At 36.8% G+C, this 21,469-nt stretch overlaps 1 protein-coding gene across 3 annotated transcripts in view; it reads right to left on the reverse strand.

The window, feature by feature from the left end:
- Positions 1-21,469, reverse strand: part of LOC139970700 (fermitin family homolog 2-like) — a 60,401-nt gene that overhangs the window by 24,777 nt on the left and 14,155 nt on the right. For all 3 annotated transcript variants that reach the window (XM_071976601.1, XM_071976600.1, XM_071976602.1), the window contains exons 3-4: positions 13,853-14,083; positions 12,583-12,985 (exon numbers count right to left, since the gene is read on the reverse strand). In XM_071976601.1, coding sequence (XP_071832702.1) covers positions 12,583-12,985; positions 13,853-14,083 — 634 coding nt within the window. The remainder of the gene's footprint in view (positions 1-12,582; positions 12,986-13,852; positions 14,084-21,469) is intronic.

Here is a 21,469-nt window from a genome sequence, read left to right on the forward strand (position 1 = left end):
GCCCTAGAGCTTTTAAGAACTACATAATGGATTGCTCCATCACATGCTAGTTGCTGGGGGGGGGAGGGGGTTGTACTTTTAAAATGCTTTTCCATGACAAATTGTTCAACTTTAGCCCAGATCCCCCCCCCCAAAAAAAACTTTTATATCTGAAATTATGCACCCCAGCCCTGTTCCACCACTTGTCACCTCCCCCACCCACCACCCATCCCCCTCCTTACCCATTCCATCACTGATCCACCGCATCTTCCTAAATGATATAAAGAATCTTCTAGCTGTTTGGCGGTGTTGTTCACTATAAATGGCTCTATCACACAGCCACATGATGAATCACAGTTGTGTTCAAAATGATTCTCCCTATAATGATATAATGATATAGCCCTATTATTCAATTGTCATAAATGAACTTTGTAACCTCCTTACTGATAAGAGCTTACAGGTCTTTACAGTGATAACAAACATGTTGTCTCCCAAACCCTGTCTATAATCACCACAATGGAATGTAACATAACTGCACGCAACAGTCCATTTTTCCTTCCTTTAGACTTTGGCAGTGTGCTTTATGAATCAACATTGGTAAAAACAATGGTAAATAATGAGGATCAGTTTCCTACCTAACTGTTGTGCATAAACACATTTCACTCTTCCTTTCCTTCCTGACAATACAAAAATAACAGCCATATGTACATATTAATTTTATGTGCCATTCAGACTATGACATGTAACCTGGTGGAATGTATAGCATCAAGTTGTGTAAACATGAAACCATCCTTAAAGGTATGTTATGACCTCAGCCAAAAATGTGAAGATCAAATCATCTGCAGGTTGTTAGAGCTAAGAGTCTTGATTTACCTCATTATTCAGCACACAGCCTTTTCAACAAGAGACTTGTCTCTCACCATTTAAGTACTTCTGGTATGCATAACTTCTAACATGTGAATCTGTGCTATCCCACAGAGGGTTGTTGTTCCTGCATTGAAGTCTGGTCTAAGTTTAGGAAAGGAGAACCCAGCCTTAGATGAGGGGAAATGTCTAAACAGTCTGTAATGAATGCTTTTAAGTAAAATTGGTAAAATGGCGACAGAAAAATGTCATGCAAGATTTTATAGGACGTATTGTAAGAACATCAGAATCTGTTTAAAACCAATTATGCATTCATTGCCAAAGAATCGTTTCGAGTGTGGTTGGGAAGAAGTCCTCTTTGCACGTTTTACAGGGCACCTAACAATACTATGACTGGAATAAAATGTTACACTAGGAAATCTAATTGCTTGAAAACAACTTGGCACATTTCCAGAGTTCGAATTAAGCATCATTCAAAGGCATTGTGTGTATATTAAATATAATAAAATGCAATGACATTCCAGTTACTCTTTGGAATAATAATATTGCTCCTTAAAAGGAAGGTTCAGATGAAAGTTAACATTGACATGTGACAGCAGAATTAACTCCAAGCATTCTTGGGTAGTTTCTCTCAATTCCTAGATGATTGTTTTGAGATGTGTTGGTCTGAAGAATACTCCTTATGTTTACCAACAATTCTGATGTCGTAGATGCACAATTATAATTTCTTTTAAAATTTGACTTCAATTTACTGCTTAAAAGTGGATGCAACGAGAGAAATCCAGTGTTCATTAGTACGATACATATGCATGGGTTGTAAAGCATATACATATGCTTTACAACCCATGCAGCAAAAAGCTGACACAGTATCCCATCTACAACAGAGTCAGAAAATAAAGAAAAACAACATAATATATGTCAATGTGCATTCATGACATCACTTACTTCAAGATCACATGGTACAAAACATATTACCTTCAACTGAATATATTTTTAGGAATTCAATCAAACCTTCACCAGCATGCTTCTATTCTTTTTATTTACAATGCCCAAAATGAAGTTTCCTCTGAGCTATTCCTTTAAACAATATGTACCTTTAATGTATGTCCTTTGTAAGTACATTAACACAGACGAACATAACCATATTACCTTCATAACATATGATCTTAAAATGAATATATTTTTAGGAATTCAATCAAACCTTCACCAGCATGCTTCTATTCTTTTTATTTACAATGCCCAAAATGAAGTTTCCTCTGAGCTTTTACTTTAAACAATATGAACCTTTAATGCATGTCCTTTGTAAGTACATTAACACAGACGAACATAACCAAATTAGATTCTGCAGTAACTCTACTTTATGAGGGCTGGCTTAAAGTTTTCAAGTGATTTCCTGTAAGGTTTTAAACACTAAAGTATATAGGAACAACACACAGATGAACCTGTGTAAGCCATTCATGTTCAGTCATGCAAAGTCCCATCCCAATAGTTCAGTGGATTATTGCTTGTACATGCTGGATGAAGGAGAAAATCAGTTTACTTTTGTACTCAGGCATGTTGCTCCTTATAGCAGAACTGACTGGCAATGAAAAATACTGCAATACTGCTCAATAGGATTAAAGGTCACATAAACACAGAAATAGTCTATAAATCCACCCTGGGAAATATTTCTTCCCACTGTATGTGTTTAGGTGAGCATTGGAGGAAGACTAAGCTAGTAACAGTAGTAGTAGGCCTATGAGCAGAAGAAAATACCAACAGGAAATGTTCACTTGTACTGTATCAACAGATAGTGAAATTTGGTATATCAGGGAAGAAGTGTGCATTTTAGTAAGGCTTAACAGATAAGCTGAAGAGGGTATGCAGGCTGGCTTGAATCATTCAAGAATGATGTATACTTCAATAATTCAATGATGATTCCATATTGAAACCAGCATTGTACCAAATACCAAACACTCATTACTGACGACAAAGTAAATTGCACTGAAATAGAATAACAGCTCTCCTTGGAGGGAATGCAAAACACTACTACATGAACTTTTCCCCTCCCTGTGCAATCAAAACTTCAAGGGTACGGCATATTTCAGGAGAAAGATCTGAGCCCAAATTTAATGACAGATGGATACACTAGTATTTTTATTGGACATATGCATGTAGTTACCACATGAACTTGAACAAATGAGCACATTGTCCCTTTAAAAGCTCACAGTCTAATTTGTTAGTTGTTTGGTTCCAACTTCCAAGTAGACTAAATAATGGATTACCAGTCCTGTAATAGACCAAGTTAAGGACATAACCACCTGAACTTGTCATGCTAAGATGCTGATCAAACAAACACTTAATAACCGTCTCTATGTAATGCGATTACAGCGTGTGCCTCACGATGCTTAACAGTTCAACATGGGCTGCATCTTAATCGCCGTGATATACTGTACATTCTGCATAGACAATGATGATTTAAATAGGATTTATAGCATTATACACGTTGTGGTTAAAAACCTGTTGATTTTGTTGTCTTGTCTTAACCCCGTGTTGACTTGATAATGGGATTAACAGCAGCGTGTGATAATTTTCACATTTAATAATGAATAATATTCTACATTTCTGGCCATTAGCACTTGAGGCCGAAAGGAAGTAATATTGTGATGACTCTCCATCTGACAAGGATGAGATCTGGATAAAATCTTTAAGTTAAATATACGTCACTAATGATGATAAGTGAAAAATAACAGGTACACTGAGACAGTCAAAGGATAAACAGAGCTCTATACTGAATTGAATGGGCTCTTGACCAGTTCCACTACATACTATGTACATTCAACCTCTGAGTAACAACTCAGTTCATACACTAACCAAGGTGGCTGCTCTAACAGCAGCTGCCTGCAACTAAACCAAGTTTTCATGAATTGAAACCTAACAAATTTAACTACCAAATGTTACAAACAAATAAAACTGTTCGACTGTCTTTAGAAAAAATAAAAGTTGGTGGAATATCAAGGTTCCTTCTCACTAAAGGTCTATATGTATACATGCATCACTCATTTCAGACTGTTTAATATACATCACAGTATGAAGTCAACATAACGACTGGGTTCAGTACTCAATAAACAGCATGATATCATTAGGGTATATCCTTGTCTGTTATTAGTATAATTCAACATGGATATACAGTAGACTAACAACATATTGGTGCAGGAATCACTGTTCAATAAAAAATAGCACAGACTAACAACTGCCTCCGAGACACGGAAACTGAGTCAGAGAGATTAATGATACATTATTGTTATAGATTCAAGACAAGAAAACTAAGATTAATGGATAATAGGAATATTGATGAGTATCTCTGGTTCTGACTGATCAAATGACTGAGTATGTTTAACCTTGCCAAAGTGTACATTGCAATGTAAAAAAGACATTGAGAAAGTCATATGACAAACATACATACATACTGCATAGTATAATGTTCAAGTTACATCATTTCCTCAATGCAACCAGTGAAGTTTTTAACTGGTTAAGGTTTCCCACACAGAATTTTGTGTATAATCTCCGCAACTGTTGACAATAAGGGGTGGTTTCTGCCGACACAGGATATCATACCCGGGTCTTTATTAGAGAATTTGACACCGAGTCACATTGTGTTTAGAATTAAAGTGGTATTCTCAGTTGGATTATAACTCTACATCATATCCACCAATCCATGTAATATTCACACCTTGAGGGGGTACACCTCAGTGAAACCTACAAATTAAAATTTGAGCTATGTTTTAATTGAAAACCTTGAAGTTCACACTTAATTTCACTCTTCTTAGTGCAGTTTTGGTGGTCTATTTGTAAGGCATTATAGTATGTACAGTCAATTACATATAATATTTTACTAACACCAGATTGAAGGGGGGGGGAGGGATAATTTCAACACCCATTCAAATGAAGCAAGATTAAGATACCAGTATGAAAAGCCAGAAAGCCAGTTGGCTTTGTGATTCCTTGCCATATAATTTTCTCAACATTCCATTTAAACTATCTGGCTAAAGCAAGTGAGTTAAATTTGTCCAAGAATTAAGTGAGAACCTGAACAGATCAAGACATTTCCAGCTCTTATTTGTAGCACTCCCTTCTGGGCATCAACCAATTACTTCACTGGTAAGTATTTTATAATATAGAATTTTTATCCCAAAATGTTTCAATATTTGTAAAGAACTGTCTTCCAATGTGAAATACAGACACATAGATGTTCTCCATATGAGCAAATTGACACTTTCCTTGACCAATTTGGAGCTAGCAAATCAGCTCTGCCACCAGCCATCCCTTTAATAATCATTAATGACTGAGAGTTTCATGGTATTGTTTATACACTGTGAAATATTTTACAAGTGACTGCCAAAGCCAAAGTCATCTGTTATAAATCACTGAGAATAACACCAGTTTGAGACCATTTGAGATTTAACCTATTGATCCCTTGAGCCAAGTTTGAGAACAGCTGAGAAAACTGATAAGGGTCACTTTGAAGCAGATTTCATTTTCCTGAATGACTGTACTATTGCTGAAGACCTTTTGTATATTAGGGCCTGACACAAAACTACACTGACCTCAAATTGACAAAACTATGTCCACCATAAGGAAGCTATAGCATCAGAGTAACTCAGAGATTAATTGTGGCTTTACCTTTGGAGTTAGCATGTAAACAAGGATTACAGACATTGACACAAAGTTGACCTAAGGTTCTTGCACTCACCAAACTGGATCGACATACAAGGTATGAAGTAACAAAGATGTACTTTTTGAGTTATCATGTTAACAAGGTTGAACAAAACTTTGACTTTGAAGTAATAAAAAAAACAAAAAAACATCATGTGCAACCTCTCTATTAAAGGTCATCGGTTATATTGCCCTCCAAAATATGCTAAAAATTTAACAAGCATTTAATATACTGCCACTCTATAAAGTGGTTAATCCACACTGAGCCATTTAACTGTCTATTTGAGCAATGCTGAATATCTGTGAATGTAATACAACGAATGAGTCAGAACCTCCAGGTAAATCCTTTTAATAACTTCCAGCTAATTTTATGGTGCTAAAATTTGGGCCAATACTGCTACTGACCTTTAAGGATTCAAACTTTATGAGAGAACATTTCATTATTTCAAGTGAAAGAGACATTCTATAGCCTATCACAGGCATACGTGCAAGTAGCAAGACAATGTAAAGTCAGTGAATGATATTTCAACTCTAATATTCAGAGAATTTCTAATTCAGTTACTTTCACTTTACAACGGCTATAAATAGTAGCAATGAATGATCAACTGAAAACTAAAAAGTTGGACACTGAATTGTGTCATGTTTGTATTGAAATCATAACCATTCAGTTCTGAATTAAGACAATCATCTTGCTAGGAGCCTAGGTGAAAGCAATTACTCCCTGCCTGTTTAAACAGTATGCACCCTCAAACAAGAGCCCAACGTATTTTTTTCTTCAAATCTCTGTGAACATTTTTGCTAGTTCCTACTAACATGGCAACCAACAATCTGACTCGGATATTTGTTAGAGGTATACCAACATATATACAGGAAAATCTATGAACGTTTCTTGTCCATATTGTTCAATTAAGTAAACTACTACAAACTCTGGTTCCCGATACACTTGCCATTAGGAAGAAGTGAAAACCACTTTAGCTGCAATTTTTCTTTAAATGCAGTCATAGCCTTTTCAGACTTTTTTTATATCAGGTGTCTCGCAGTCCACAAATCCTCTGTTATTCTCCTGACATCGGGATTTCATCCCGATCTGACCCAAATGCAAATGTCACTCCTCATTGCTCCACTTGTATCCAGATAAATATTGGATGACGGATCAACAAAGTACTTGTCCAATCAAATGTGTTATCGACTCTGAACTGTCGTTTTAATCAAGCTATGAAATAAATTGATCCATGGCAACAGCCATATTTTGCATAATCAGGATAATGGATGGGTAGAAACATGACATTTTGAAAGCCAAAATTTTGGAGGCCTTACTGCGCTAACTTTGATATTTAAGAAATTGATGGGATATACGTGTATGGCTTAGCATCAGACAGTGTCAACTTATAGCAAGTGTTTCTTACCAGCTCCACTCCATCTATCCACTCCACCAACGGATACTCTTCTCTGACAATACTGCAATAATTGCATGATTATTAAAATAGTTCAGTTAGATGCAACGTGATACATTTCATTGACATAGCAACAAAGGCATAACTTTGTGATTCAATCATGAACTGCAGACAGAATAAACTTTATCACATACAGTAAGCCTGCAACAAAAGCAAACATTCTTCAACACATGCCTGCATCTGTATCAATCACATTCACCACCAAAATCAACATGTTTTCATCAATGTCTGTGTGGAATGTCAGAAACTTCTCATGAAATAACCCAGGTCATCATTAGTGATCAAGATGAGTACTTTATAGACATGAGCAATAATAACTGGGCAGGTTTTTAATCCCCCCACCCCCCCCCACTCCAAAAAGCAGATCCTTGCCTGGTCTCCCCTCTACACAAACATCTCCTAAAACACACTTGAATAACAGTAATCACAGTATATTTACTTGTATGCTGCTTTCAGGTTCCCTTGTTACTTAACCTGGCCTCCAAATTAACTAGACAAGATTCATGGCAAAACAACAAAGGTGGGGCCTTAACGAAAATATGTTCAACTGGTAACACATCTTTGCAAAACAACTCTGTCAATTCAAAAGGTATAAAATGTCATAGAATTACCAATGCCTGCAATAAATTCTAAAATGCCTGCTGCAGAGACCCTTAGTAAAACTAGTTACAGAACAGAGCAGAGAATGTCACATGAAATTTTGCTGCAATTTGCATTACATCTTTGGGTTGTTTTTGCAAAGGATCAGTTGCAATGTACAGACTGTCATAACAACGTTCACAAAATACAGTAACTGCCAACAAAGTACACTGCCTACTGTATACCAGCAGTTTCCAGATAATAGAGAGCTACTGTACAACAATGACTTGTTTAAACATTTCACACAAGGTCCAAGGCACAATGTAATGAATTCCTCAAGTCTATTTTTGTCAACAGTGTACCAGGCTTATGAAACTTACACCGAATCGAATGACGGTGTCAATTCAGAGACATGAACTACTGAACTTTTTGTCACACTTTGAGACATTTCAAGAGAACTAATCAAGGGGAAAATATTATACAGAGAAACATTTCTCATAAATGTCAAGTGACAGCCTGGCAGGGCCAGCACTCTGCCTACAATGATATGAACAGGACAGACGATTCCTTCAGATGAGATATTGCCAACGTGCGAGAAATGACACGGTGTATAGTATCTCTGTGACTGAATAGTTGCAAGAAATCAAGTGAAACGTTTATTGGAAACTTTATCCATTACTATTTTACCCACTTTAAGAAATATGATCAGTAATTAATTTGTATAACCAAGAAAATATTGCAAACATTAGATCTCTCCCTTCATACCAAAGATCCCTAGAACTACTAAGCAACTGATGGTTTTTCTCAAAGAGTTGAATATCAATTTAGATGTTTGGACATTTCTTTTAAAAGTGAAACTCTATACTCGAATCAAAAGCAAAATGTATCGTGAACTTCTATGTAGCCACTCTTGACTTTGAGCTTTTATTATGCTACTGCACAGTCTCTATGGAGCACAAACAAACACTCGACGACTAAGACAAAAGGGAAAATCACTGCCGAGTATATCAAACATGTAGAACGTAGAGTTTAACAGTGTTTAATTAAACCAGGAAGGTATTATTTCCTCTTAGAGCGATATATCAAGTTACATCCACATTACTTCCAATAAACTAGTCAGACTAGTAACCTTCCCCAGGAAATGTTTCACAGGTGGTTTAATGCACCAAACTTCCTCCCACGGAAGATGCTTCTATATAAAGTAATTACTAATAATTCTATGCCAAATCTTTGTCTATACAGTAGGTAGTGCCAAACATTGCATCATGAAAAGATAATGCCTCTATATACTTAGTAATGGTGACGGTAATGGTCCGTTTTGTTTTTGTTAACCAACACAGAATTGTTAAGTTAAAGAAACACATTCTGCATTCCATTTACAAACACACACAAACTGATGTCTATCTTGACAGCTTAAATCATCTTTTCAGTTCACTACAATGCCATTACTAGTACAATGAGGTATAATTGTCAACATGACAACACAGACCATTGTTTGCAAACAATCATGTGAAAAAACATGCAATTATAAAAACACACAAACTGATCAAATAGGAGAGTGAATATGTGACTGATTTGAAGAGAAGCAGGTATTAAAGGGACTATCAAATAAAGTACATGTGGTGATTGTTTGATTGTGCCAAACTTTAGTGAAGCTGCCTTTACACTCAGTCTATGTCAACACGGAAACTTGGACTCAGAAACATTTTCACAAAATTATGAATAAAATGCAAAAAATGGATCTCCAAAGTTATTTTACCAAAGTTGCACCTGAGAATTCTTAATATCTTCAGCTAGGAATCAAACCCTGGAATCACTACTTTTACAGTTATTCAAACATGCCAGGTAAGTTCACCTGCATGGCAAGTTATGCAGACGTATGCATAAGTACTGTACAAACATCAATTGCAAAAACTACCAATCTTGAATAGTACCAGAAAAAGGATTAAAGAAGGCACTAACAGTCTAGCAATGACTTTCACAACATCTCTTTACTTGCAGTAGAGAAGATGTAAATGCAATTATACCATATCTTGTCCCCATGGACAGACCCATATGAGTCACGCATTGGACTTGTAATACTATCAGTGGACATATCAAATACTGCATTGAAGTGTCTGTGGGAGCTTATGAATTTAATCAGTAGTAACGTCCTCGTAGTTGCCCTGCTCTTGTTGACGACCAGTATAAATGCACCACTGATCAACAACACACTACTGCGAACTGACGGCACGTCAGGATCAATACCGGGCGTTGGACTTAATTACCCTAAAAGCTAAGAATGTTTAATCAGTAAAGCGATCAACTGAAAGTCAGGAGGCTGGAGAAATAGGGGTGATTTCAAGAGGAAATTCAAGATGCAGATAAAGGCTTAAGGTCATCACAAAACCTGATTTTTTGGGGGTTTACATATATATTCAAAATCCAATCAGCTAATGCAATGCTATGTCCCTAAAGCGTCATATAACAAGTCTGCCATCCTCTACTGCAACTGAAATTTTCAAAGCCAAACATTACAAAATGGGTTAGTCAATCTGCTGGACAACAGTAATGGTCACTACAAGAAACATGACAAAAGTGTACACCTCTTACATCGATATAGCTATCTATAATTTATCTTCACCTAACACAGAGACGAACCTCTCTAATACTAGTCTTGAACATGCATGAAAGACAAAAACGAAGAATCACTTTACTATTCTACAGCCTACGCCACCCCCCCCCCCACACATCCTGGAAGTAATTAAGAGGTAATCTAGTCCTGATGGTTCTCCAGATATGAAGTCTGTATTTTGTCTAAATTTGTTGTTTTCTAACAAAAACTAGTTAAGTGGTCATGGTGATAACGTGATGTCAATATCTCATATAGGATATATTATCTCTTAAATGCAGTTTCATAGTTTCATTCTCGTAAAACGATATGTGTAGAGGAAGCAATACTCTCTATGTAAGCCAAATTTTTAGTTTCCAATCGAAGTTACATTGTAATTTTCCTTTGAAATCTTGGTATTGATTGCACATAACATCAGCTAATTTTGCTTATCATTTCTCGTCTCCCCAACTCCTGTGTTCATCCCCTACTGTATAGTACATACGGTACATTCTATTAATACATCCTCCCTTCCATGTATCAGTGTTAGTTGTTACTCAGTTACCGTGGAACTATCAATATCAACGAAACTGAAATAAGCAATGACTCCGGGGAGTGTTGCTTACTCAGATTATTAATATCCTTCCGTTTCCCAATTTAATTAACCTTCCCAGCCAACTCAAGTTTTGCCTAAATCATGCCTATCCTGCAGCGAGAGGACTGATTAGATAAAATGTGCAACTTCTCATCCGCAGAGGTATATTAGATAAAATGTAGGATGGGGTAGTGATCGTTTTCATAACAATGTTGTCGCCACCCTTGTGTTAAAGTCGATCTGAAGGTCTCAGGTTACCAAGTATTACATTAGTATTTATGTTTGTATTAGCATTCACCACTAGGAGAGCACTTCAAATGGCAAAAAATTGATTCTCTTGACTACATACCTAAAGGAAGACTTTCATCTCAGGCCTGACTACTGACTCATAAGTAACACTGACTAAAAGGAACACTGACTAACTCTAGATAATCAATCAGTGGATGTTCCAGTCAATCCTAACATATTTCCCCCAAAATACTAGTTATTCAACAAAATAAAGTTATCCAAAACAGAGCTCTTATTTCTGATATTTCTGGCAATGTAAACAACCTATTTTTTTTTCTATCCAGAGAAAATAATTGTACTACACTGTATGGCTATTACTTCCATGCTAAATCGTTTTCATCCTTGCGATGATAATATCTTTCCGTTCTCACAGTCAATCTTGTCAGTTACGGATTGCTAGTCATGCAGCATTGTCAACTTTAGCACACATCTTCCAGGTGCTTTTGCTGATTAACTCTTAAATCATAACTACACCTAGAACAAGTTAATGTTGCTGAATACTAGATTCATCAAAGACAAGAGGTAAACAGAAAAGGCACGAAGAACCATATCTTTGAATATTCCCTTCAGACCCTTCAACCTCCCTTTAAATGTACAAGTACAGAATATAATAAGCAATATCCTACCTCTCAAAATTGCTCAGGGAAAAAAAAACTTGTACAAAACCCAAAGGAACTGAAATGGAAGTTATATATACACTGCTAGAGTCAAAGAAATCCAATTTACTATGCTATGGTTTTCTATAGGAGCCTGCTTATGACTTTTTCTTCTCACTTCCCCCCCCCTCACCACACCTCTCCCTTCACACACTGTCTTGTATTTTATACAGCATTGGTTAACAACTGTTGTCCTCTTATGATACTATTCTTATCATGTGAATGGAAACCAGGAAAGGAAGTATTTCTCAGATGGTTTCTTCCAATCTTGCCAAGGAAAAATCTACAGGCTCTCCCGAAATAGATCATGTGAGAATGACGATGGCGGAAATCAAAGTTGCTAACTTTGCTTCTGTGGAGGCAGTTTGGGGTAGGTTTCACATCTTCGTTTCACAGGTGGTTGTTTTGAGGATGTTACATGTCCTATTGCGTAGAACATAACGCTGGTGTATCTCTTAATGCATAGCTAGCATGCATGATTTAAAGAGATATTCTAGTGGCAGCACAGTCGTACCGCTCAAACTGTTTGTAAGAATGTATATATCACTGTTAGCCTAATTGCCATGGTGATGTCAATCAAAGACCTTTTGAAAATTTTGAAATTGTTGACAATAAAATCTGGACAATAAAACATGATATCAGTATGTGTTTTTTCACATTGTCATCATAAGAGTTACAGGGGTCATTTTTTTCTCAAGATTTTATCATCTCCCACCAGATTATCCCTTTAATTGTTAGGCTGTTATATAACTAAAGAGGAGAATATTTCACCATGAGAGAGTATTACCCAGGAATACGTATATATAATTATTACCCAGGAACTGAGAATGCAGCATCCTGAACTCATAAAGTGACATTCCTCAGACACCATCACACACTCACCCGCCATTAATTGTAGCTTTTTCACGATACGATGAGGGCCTCAGAACTCCATCCATTGCTTCCTTTGATGGTTGCGCGGGACTGTTTACCAGGGATGTGTTGAGCAATTCAAAGCTGTCTAAGGACCCAGCACTGTTCATGGAAGGACTTCCATTGTAGCCTGTCCTTTGAACAGCTGGCGATAGTCTTCTTGTCGGTGTTTGTGGCGCAGCGATTCCATCCATGCTTCCCATCGACGCTGCATCATTGCTATTGCTTGAAGCCATCGAGTCCCTATCCCTGCTCTTCTTACGGCCATTTGCACCACTGACCTTGCGTCCATTAGCTCCAGATTGTTTGCGATGTTTTAGGGATGTCACAATTGGTTTTCGTAAGAACGACATTTCCTCTGGATGGCGAATACCTGTTGAAGCAACCAAGAAAACTGTTTTTCTGCACTGCATATTAAAGTTATACAATATCTGTTTTCACATTTCAGTCCTGGTCTCCTTGTTAGAGATATACCATGTGTTCTCAGTTGGTACATCTATGTGACTTTCCTATGTTTTGAAGATAGTGGGGATAATGGAGGAGGTGGGAGGGGGAGGCTAAAGTGGTTAACACTTAACAAGATTAACGTATGTAACCTTGGTGGTAGAGGCTTAAAGGTATCACAAATTCTTCAAAACTTACTGCTTTGGAGATTTATGAGTGACGTGACTGACCTGTTTCCGTGACTAGATGGCTGGAACTTCTCAGCACTGCGCCCTCACTTCTGGGGCATAGCCTACACACTCGTCATAAAGGTGTCCTAAAGGTATCACTTAACGGATGCATCAGTGGGACAGTAAGCCTGGAATGTTTATTTCTTGTATGAAAGCTTAACTTAAATATACCGACAGTTGCTACTGAGATACTGGCGATTGTTGTAATAATCAACACTGCCACAGGGAATAAAATACATTTACAGCAGCAAAATGTATCCAGTTTATCTAAAGGGGGAATATCTGATCTATTTATAAAGCTAAGGGCTAACAATGTTTACATCTGAGGATTTTCCCATTATGACTACACTACACAGCCTGCTGAAGCAAACAGCCTGTCAGTCTGTCATAGCTATTTAAGGAGAAAGCAACAGATCAGTTCTTATGAGGAAATTATAAAAGAACATTTCAAAAAAAAATTGAAAACATTTAAAGAAGCACCCTACATTGTTTTCTTTGTGTGTTTTTTTTTAGTTTTCAAATTCATCACAAGGTGCATTTCAAGCATTTTGCTGAATTTTACATACCAATGTCTTTTGCCAATTCTTGTACAGCGTTAAAGACGAGTCCAGAAAAGTCCACTTTCATTTCAATGATTTGCATGTCAGGCATTTGTACACGCAAGTATTTATGCATGGGAGTAAATTCTAAGGTGGCGTCAGCTTGCACATGGCACTGGTCCAGGGTCGAACGAGTACGCATCAGCCATTCGTTCTTCTCTGGCCACCAGAAAGCATGGTCGGACCAATCTGTTTGATCTGCACAGGGTAAAGGAAGTAACAGAAATATTAAAACTTTCTCTCAATGACAACGTTAATCTAAATATGTAACTCATACTGTAGGTGCTATAAATTTAAGCTATATATCATATCTGCTGCTACTGCTACTGCAGCTACAGTACCTCATGTTCACAGTTTCTGTCAGATTTTATTAGATATGTCAGATATGTCCTGATTATATAAATAAGTAATGCTGTGTGCAACAACCAAAGATATTGCACAGTAGGCATGGAGGATCCAGCAGGATAAATGCTGGTATTATAAATATTGGCAGAGCAGCAATTCTGCGAACTGTTAGAACAGTAAGACAATTTTCTGTACCATATGCATAAATGAATATAGATGAAAGTGACAATGTAGTAGACATACCAGTACAATTTCATTTTTAAATACCAAACAGTGCCTCATGTGGATCTGAATGAACAAGTGAAGTGTTACATCAAGATTCCTGCTATATGCGATCAACCAACAAGTGATAAGTGTCTCCTAAACTGCAAGTGGTGGTTTGTCTAGTAATATTAATAATATGGTCACCGCTCCAAGCAAATTACGTAGATATTAATCCGACGAAAACCTACGACGCTGGCACTTTGGATGGTAGAATGAGAAGGGAGGGCTATGACCGGAGGGGCGAGTCACAGAGGGCCCACATAGTTAAAAGGTTACCAGTTCATTATAGGCATGATAGAATGAGTGTTAAGGTTGTGGGGAGACAGGTAAGCGAGGTAAATTGTTAGTTATAAAATAAACAACTGAAGTGAATTTGTTAAGTCTCATAAGTTCCAAGTCCTCTGTACATACTAAATGCATTATAATTTAACCATGATTTTATTTCATTTGGGTGTTGACTTGTAAGCAAGCTCAAGTCATCTATGAAAATGCTGTTTCAAAGTCCTACGTCACTGCTGTAGCACTGATGTAGATAAATATGTCTGTAATTTGCATAAATAGCAGTGCAGGCTTTTGCATTTCACAATACGAACACTGAAAGATTCTTAATTACTACACACCTTATTAGCTTTATCCCTTCATGATTAAATATAAAGTTAATAGTGCAATGTTATGCTCAATGAATCTCCAATGAGCCTTACAAGCATGGCTACTTACTATAACAGTGATCATCAATTCATAAGGCTTTATTGTACATATAATGTTTATCTCTCTTACCCAGACCAGACCAACCATAAAAAGAACTCTGCAAAGTGTAATGTACTTTAGAACCAAGGGTAATCAAATCAATCGAACAAGCCTGTTAATACTCCCACACACAGGCCAAATAGTTCACATCATACTTTTATTGAACTTGACCAAGTCTGTTCTAATACAATGAGCTCCACTCATTATTTGGCCTTAATAGCTCAGCCTCTGCTTATTTTTGCAAAAGCTTGGTTATCATTGATGCAAGTGACAGACAACCAAGTTTTTAGCATTTCTGGCATCTGAGAGCAACTTCACCTTGATGGGAGACAATCGCCCCCCCCAAAAAAAACAAAAAACTTACTGGTTTAGGTAATAACAAACGACGACCCTTACCTGTCTCCTTTACCTATGCACTGCTCCCCAATGATCGCTTCTATGGTTACTGACCATTACCTACGCACTGCGCCCCCAATGATCCCTTCTGTGGTCACTGACCTTTACCTACGCACTGCGCCCCCCAATGATCCCTTCTATGGTCACTGACCTCCTCCTTTCAGATCTACTATTCAGAAGCCGAGCACGTGTGTGTCTCTATTGGAAATTTTCACCCCTTCCTTTCACACCTGAATTACGTTCTTTGTGGACTATTTTGATCAAAGTCAAGAAGAAGCTGCACTTCGACTAGTTTTCATCTACAACGAATCACTGCTTATGTATCCTTGAATTTTCAACGTTTTGAATGCATGTATTTTTCCCCTCTTGTTCACTCATGAATGTTCAAATCACACACATGTACAATTATTAGTTTATTACATCTGAATGCAATAAAATGTGACCTCGAACCGATTGGAAGCCATGTTGAGAGCATCAAAGAAACCATGAACAAGAATCAACATGCCACAAGTAGTAATAAGATTTTTGGGAGTCAAGACCTAATTATGTCAAGGAGTAGAGTGTCAGACAATACTAACTACTGTATCATGAGCTAAATTGTTGGGAAATGGGAATAAGGTAGGATTCTCAACACTTATTTTCGTGCATAAAGTAGCCAAAATATCTTCTGAAACTTCACAAAATTATATCCTCCAAAATACTTGAAATAATAAGTTCCAGGATGATCAACAATCACATAAACATTCCAATTGTCAAATTAACCATATATGGCATTTAGTGTGTTCAAAAGTCAATTACTTTATCATGACTGCCACAATTCCCTCAATGACACTACTGTAGTCCTAATCAAAGTGCTTCTTCATTAAGACAGGGGTTTGTTTACTGTAGTTGATGTAAACATGCCATGAGCTACTCTTACAACTAGGAAATGCTTGATTCACATTACCTACTTACTAGAAGTCTAGTTCTTTTATATTCAAATTACAACCAGAAAGCTTGTTGCATTATCTCATTCAAAAAACATAGGATTTCCATAAAATAAAATCTCCTTTGACTTCTTACAACATTTCAGAATGTCCAGAGACAACTGCTACACAGTAAGTATGACATACTGTACCTGTATATGTCAGAAAAATTGATGCGTTTAAAAGGCTTTTGTACAAGCATTTCAGATCTTTACAACTTCCATCCCCATACCCATCCCCCACCCATCTCCACCCACCCCCCACCCATCCCCCACCATCCCACCCCAAAATTCACGATTTTCAGAGTGAGTATTCTGATCCGTCTTGGATGCTGATAAATATAACCCAGAATTTACTTCCATACTCAAATGCTCCAACCTTTTCTTACCTTTAAACTATCAATGACTACCTACTCCAGTAAAGAATGTTCTTATGGGCATTAACATAGCAAAGTATACATGTATCTTTCATATGTAGACCACTAGACCTACCTGCTTGTACCAAATATCCACAAACTGATTGATGCATACATGTTCACAATCTAATGCACCACAATCACTTCCATCAAGCCATGATCACATACCTTCATTCTCCCCCCCCCTCTCCCCCATCCCAAAGGGAAACAACCTACACTAAGTTAAAATATTACATTAATGAACAGACTTGAAATTTTTGCCATTCATATTGAGAGTTCATGTAGCAATATGTGATATATATTTATTTTGCATGGCAGGCTTGCAGTACTCTGTATATTGATCTAGACAAGGTCATAACCCCACAGTGAAGTACATAATCCATATGTGTTAACTTTTACCTGGCAAAATTATTGACACGTTATTGACCACCTAGAAATACACAAGGTTCCTCTCTCTGTAATTTTTCCATAAAACAGTGTATTCATTTCAAATATCCCTCAAAGAAAACAAGAATTTGTTGAGTTTTTTTTGCTTGTGTGAGTGTTTTTTTTTTAACCACCCTTCAAATTAAATTTTAGTACTGTTTGCTGTAGCTCTTTGACAATAACAAACTTAACCTACTGTATTTATGATGGTAGGACTGCAAATGTCAAAGCCTCAAAGGAGTTGGGCAGATAACTTTTTATCCCTGGTATCCATTCCCTTGCATTGTTTACTGACATAAAAATTATACTTGCTTTCTTGCATTGAATTAACTTTTAAAAAACTGCACTATGATTGATCCATAGTCTGATAACTCTGTATGCTAGATTGAAAGTGAAGAACTGTTTTCAATATTGCTTATGTGAAATATATGCTAGGAGAAATATTTCATACTAGTCACAGGTTATATGCAATATGCATCCCTTTTTGTTTCAAGCAAAAACTGTATAGTGCTATACAGTACAACACAACTTTTCTAACAAAAAAACTCAGGAAACTTCATATATAAATACAAATGTTGACCATTATTTTTACTGACATATGTTACTGAACCAAATCCTCATGTTGACTACTTATTTTAAGTATATACAGTACCTGTAAGGGTAGTAGTTCTCAAGATACCATCTTGACAAACTACATCCCACTTACATACTGTTGTGAAGGTCACCACAGCAGAGTGCAAGTTGTGTTCAAATCAGGCAGCAGTACCATGCTCAGTACCATGGTTAAAAATAGTGACTTATGTTTACCTTTCACTAACGGCAAGGTACCTCTGTTCATTGAAGAGACTTCAAGAAACTCCTTCTAAAATCCTTCAATTATATCTAAATCTGTAGGTTTGGATGCACTGAGCATGACTAGCCCCCTAAGCTATCAGGTATAAAGCTTCCAGCAGTGTTTATGGTAAGCTACCTGCTGTTACCACAGCTTGAGAATATTACACAATCCCAATCTTACTACTCTCTGAAGGTCAACATCAATGGGGAAGATTCAGTTTCCCCCTTTAATAATAGTTTGTTAGACACTTGCTGTTGAGGTTGAATTTGGAATCTATGAATGACTCATACATCTCACAATCTAGTAAATGTAGAGTGCAACAAACCAACCTACCTTCTTCCACTTCTAAGTCCTTCTGGCTGCCTGAACTACTACATGGGTTCATGCATTATAATTATTACATAGGAGTTAGTAGTACTTACCTACTACAGTGTTCTAAATATAAATGTACTGTACAAAAGTCAATGCTGTCCCTGTCAACTTGCAAGGTTCAGCTCATAAGCCTGGCAAGCAAATGGATTTCTTTGTTTTTGCTCATGGTCTTGAGAAACAATCAAATGCATTTTGCTCAAAGTAAGACTATAAACTTTTGACTAATTTTACAAGAGATTCAGTTTTTCCTAAACCCTCAAATTAATTTTGAGTTTTGACCTGAATCCAAGGCAGTAGACTTGCACATTAGAAAGCCAGGCTACATAGCTATGTGTGTTAACTTTTTTCAAAGTTATAATCCATAACAAGTTTAGTTTCAAGATTGTCACATTTGACCTTTGCTAACCTAACCAGACATACTACCTCCACCAAAACCAACACCCACTTTGTAATCATTATGGGCTAGCCACATGGCAAGTATCATCCTGTCTTCTTCCTGTTTTCAAGGGTTTAAGGCCTTGACCACTCTTTACCTTTGACCTACAGTACAACAAAAGACCGTACTTGTTGTTACAGGTCATTTAATGCCTATCTATGACACATGCCAAAGACTTTCTCCAAGTTAAGACTCTTGACAAAGTGAAATTTTAAGACACTTGACAATTTAATCTGTACTGACCTTATAAGAGTTTTTCACCCTGTTGAACTTTCTATCAATGTTAACTTTCCAGAACTCTCTTCTACACTTTCAGAACTGTGTGAAGCAAGGTTTTTCAAAATTAAATATTTTCTACCTTCTAGCATCAACCTCCACCACCCCACCAACTGTTCAAACAAGAGCTCAACTGTCACTATGGTTCTTTGCTTAGTGGAATATTAAGAAGTGTTGTATGTCATCACCCAATATCATAATATTTATGCCCATGTACCAGCTATTACTAAACCAACAACCGTATTCCAAGTTTGGATGTAATCTGATTTATGTTTGGGGTGAAATTTGGGCCCACCTGCCCCAAAAATGGGCCTGGAATTATTTGGGGCCCAGTTGGTCCCAAAAACTAACAATTGTATTCCATGTTTGGTTACAATCTGGCTTAAGGTTGCAGAGTTATTGCAATGTTAAGATTTTTACCTCATTAATATTCATAAGTTTTGTGCCAAAAATGATGGGGCAAACCTTCTCACTATAATACATGTACATCGCAAGTAAGACCTACATCCAACACTCCATTGTTGGGTTATCACGGACCCAAGCAAGTGTCACAGATGCACGCACATACACACACACCCACACACTGACTGCATAGGTTCCTTTGCTTCCAGCAAGGAACAAAAACCTATTCTCTAAAAATTTACAAAAAAGGTTTTCTTTATAGTGCATTATAACTGCTACTAAAAGGATTTGGTGAATAATCCTTTAAGACTTTTTCCGTTGAGTGAAAAGATTTATTGAAGCAAAACATCAAAGAATTTAGGTCATAGAGTAGCCTGGCTTGTTATGTATAAACAGAGTTACAGACAGGGGTAAAGATAAAGCCATTGCACTAAACAGTGCACTTGAAAAAGAATAGAAGTAACAATGCATGGTGCACCACACTCAATTAGGATGTACAGTGTACAATTTATCGTAAATCATCCTGTACAGAAAGGATATTCATATTTACTGTAACATGTACATTAAAACTAAAAGTTATTTCATAAGCGTTCCAATAGTCAAAGTTTAAACTTATATAATTTAAGATATATATGTAACAAACTACCATATTTTACAAACCAGGAACAAAGATGTCTGGGGAGACGTGGTAGAGGTCACTACATATCCAAAGTTATACCTCCCAACAGACATTTGCAGCTGAAAATGTCTTCTGCTGATATCACTGGTAGGCTCTTATATATGGTCCACAGAACCTAAAGATTGAGCCAAACATATTAAACACAGAAAGCTTGGAAGCACTCATTTAAATACAGGAAGATATACGTCCAGTTTGTTAGATGTGTCCAGTTTCCATTATGAGATATCAGGCTTTTGACATATCAGTGATATATTACAAATTTATGTTTGTGTCCACAATTGACAACCATCTCTGTGGGAGATTGTACCATTTCACCACATCTAACATCATAAGTATATACAATTTACCATGTACATTAAATCTGACCATGTTTCAGTTTAGAGAGGTAAAATTTTAAGTTTTTCCCCTACGTTGTTCACCTCTTTTTCTCTCAATGTCAACGGTGAAAGTAGTTACTACTTCAATAATTCACTTTCAAAAATTATTAATAATTATGAAATTAACATTTGTTCTCTTCCTCCACTGTAAACAATGATTAATAGACATCAACTCCAGTGAGTGACTACATCAGTGGTGATGTATAGATTTACATTGCCCAGGCAATTTGCAGTTTGTTATATAATGGTCACTGACACATACTACAACAAATGAAATATACATGAGTGTTATTTGGTAATTTAGTTCAATCAGCCTTACGCTAAAACATTGAAATACGTTCTGGACAGAGACATACCACTTACTTTCTTACTACTCTTCAATGGCATCTCTACTTAGAACAGACACTTCTGAACTTACCGCCAGGCATCAGGTAAATTTGTGTTTGCTAACGATGCAAATTAACCAAAGGTCTATGCACATAAATGGAATGCTTACAGGTAATGTACATGCTTCATTCAGTTTGTAACCTGTTTGGTTATAACACTTACATCATGAAACTAAAAAATCTAAGAGAGTGTCAAAGTAACTTTACGTTAATTTCCACATGACAGTCACGTCACTCACGTGAGCAGCGAAGATGTGCAAACA

Source organism: Apostichopus japonicus, chromosome 8 (assembly GCF_037975245.1).
Source record: "Apostichopus japonicus isolate 1M-3 chromosome 8, ASM3797524v1, whole genome shotgun sequence".
Taxonomy (NCBI): domain Eukaryota; kingdom Metazoa; phylum Echinodermata; class Holothuroidea; order Aspidochirotida; family Stichopodidae; genus Apostichopus; species Apostichopus japonicus.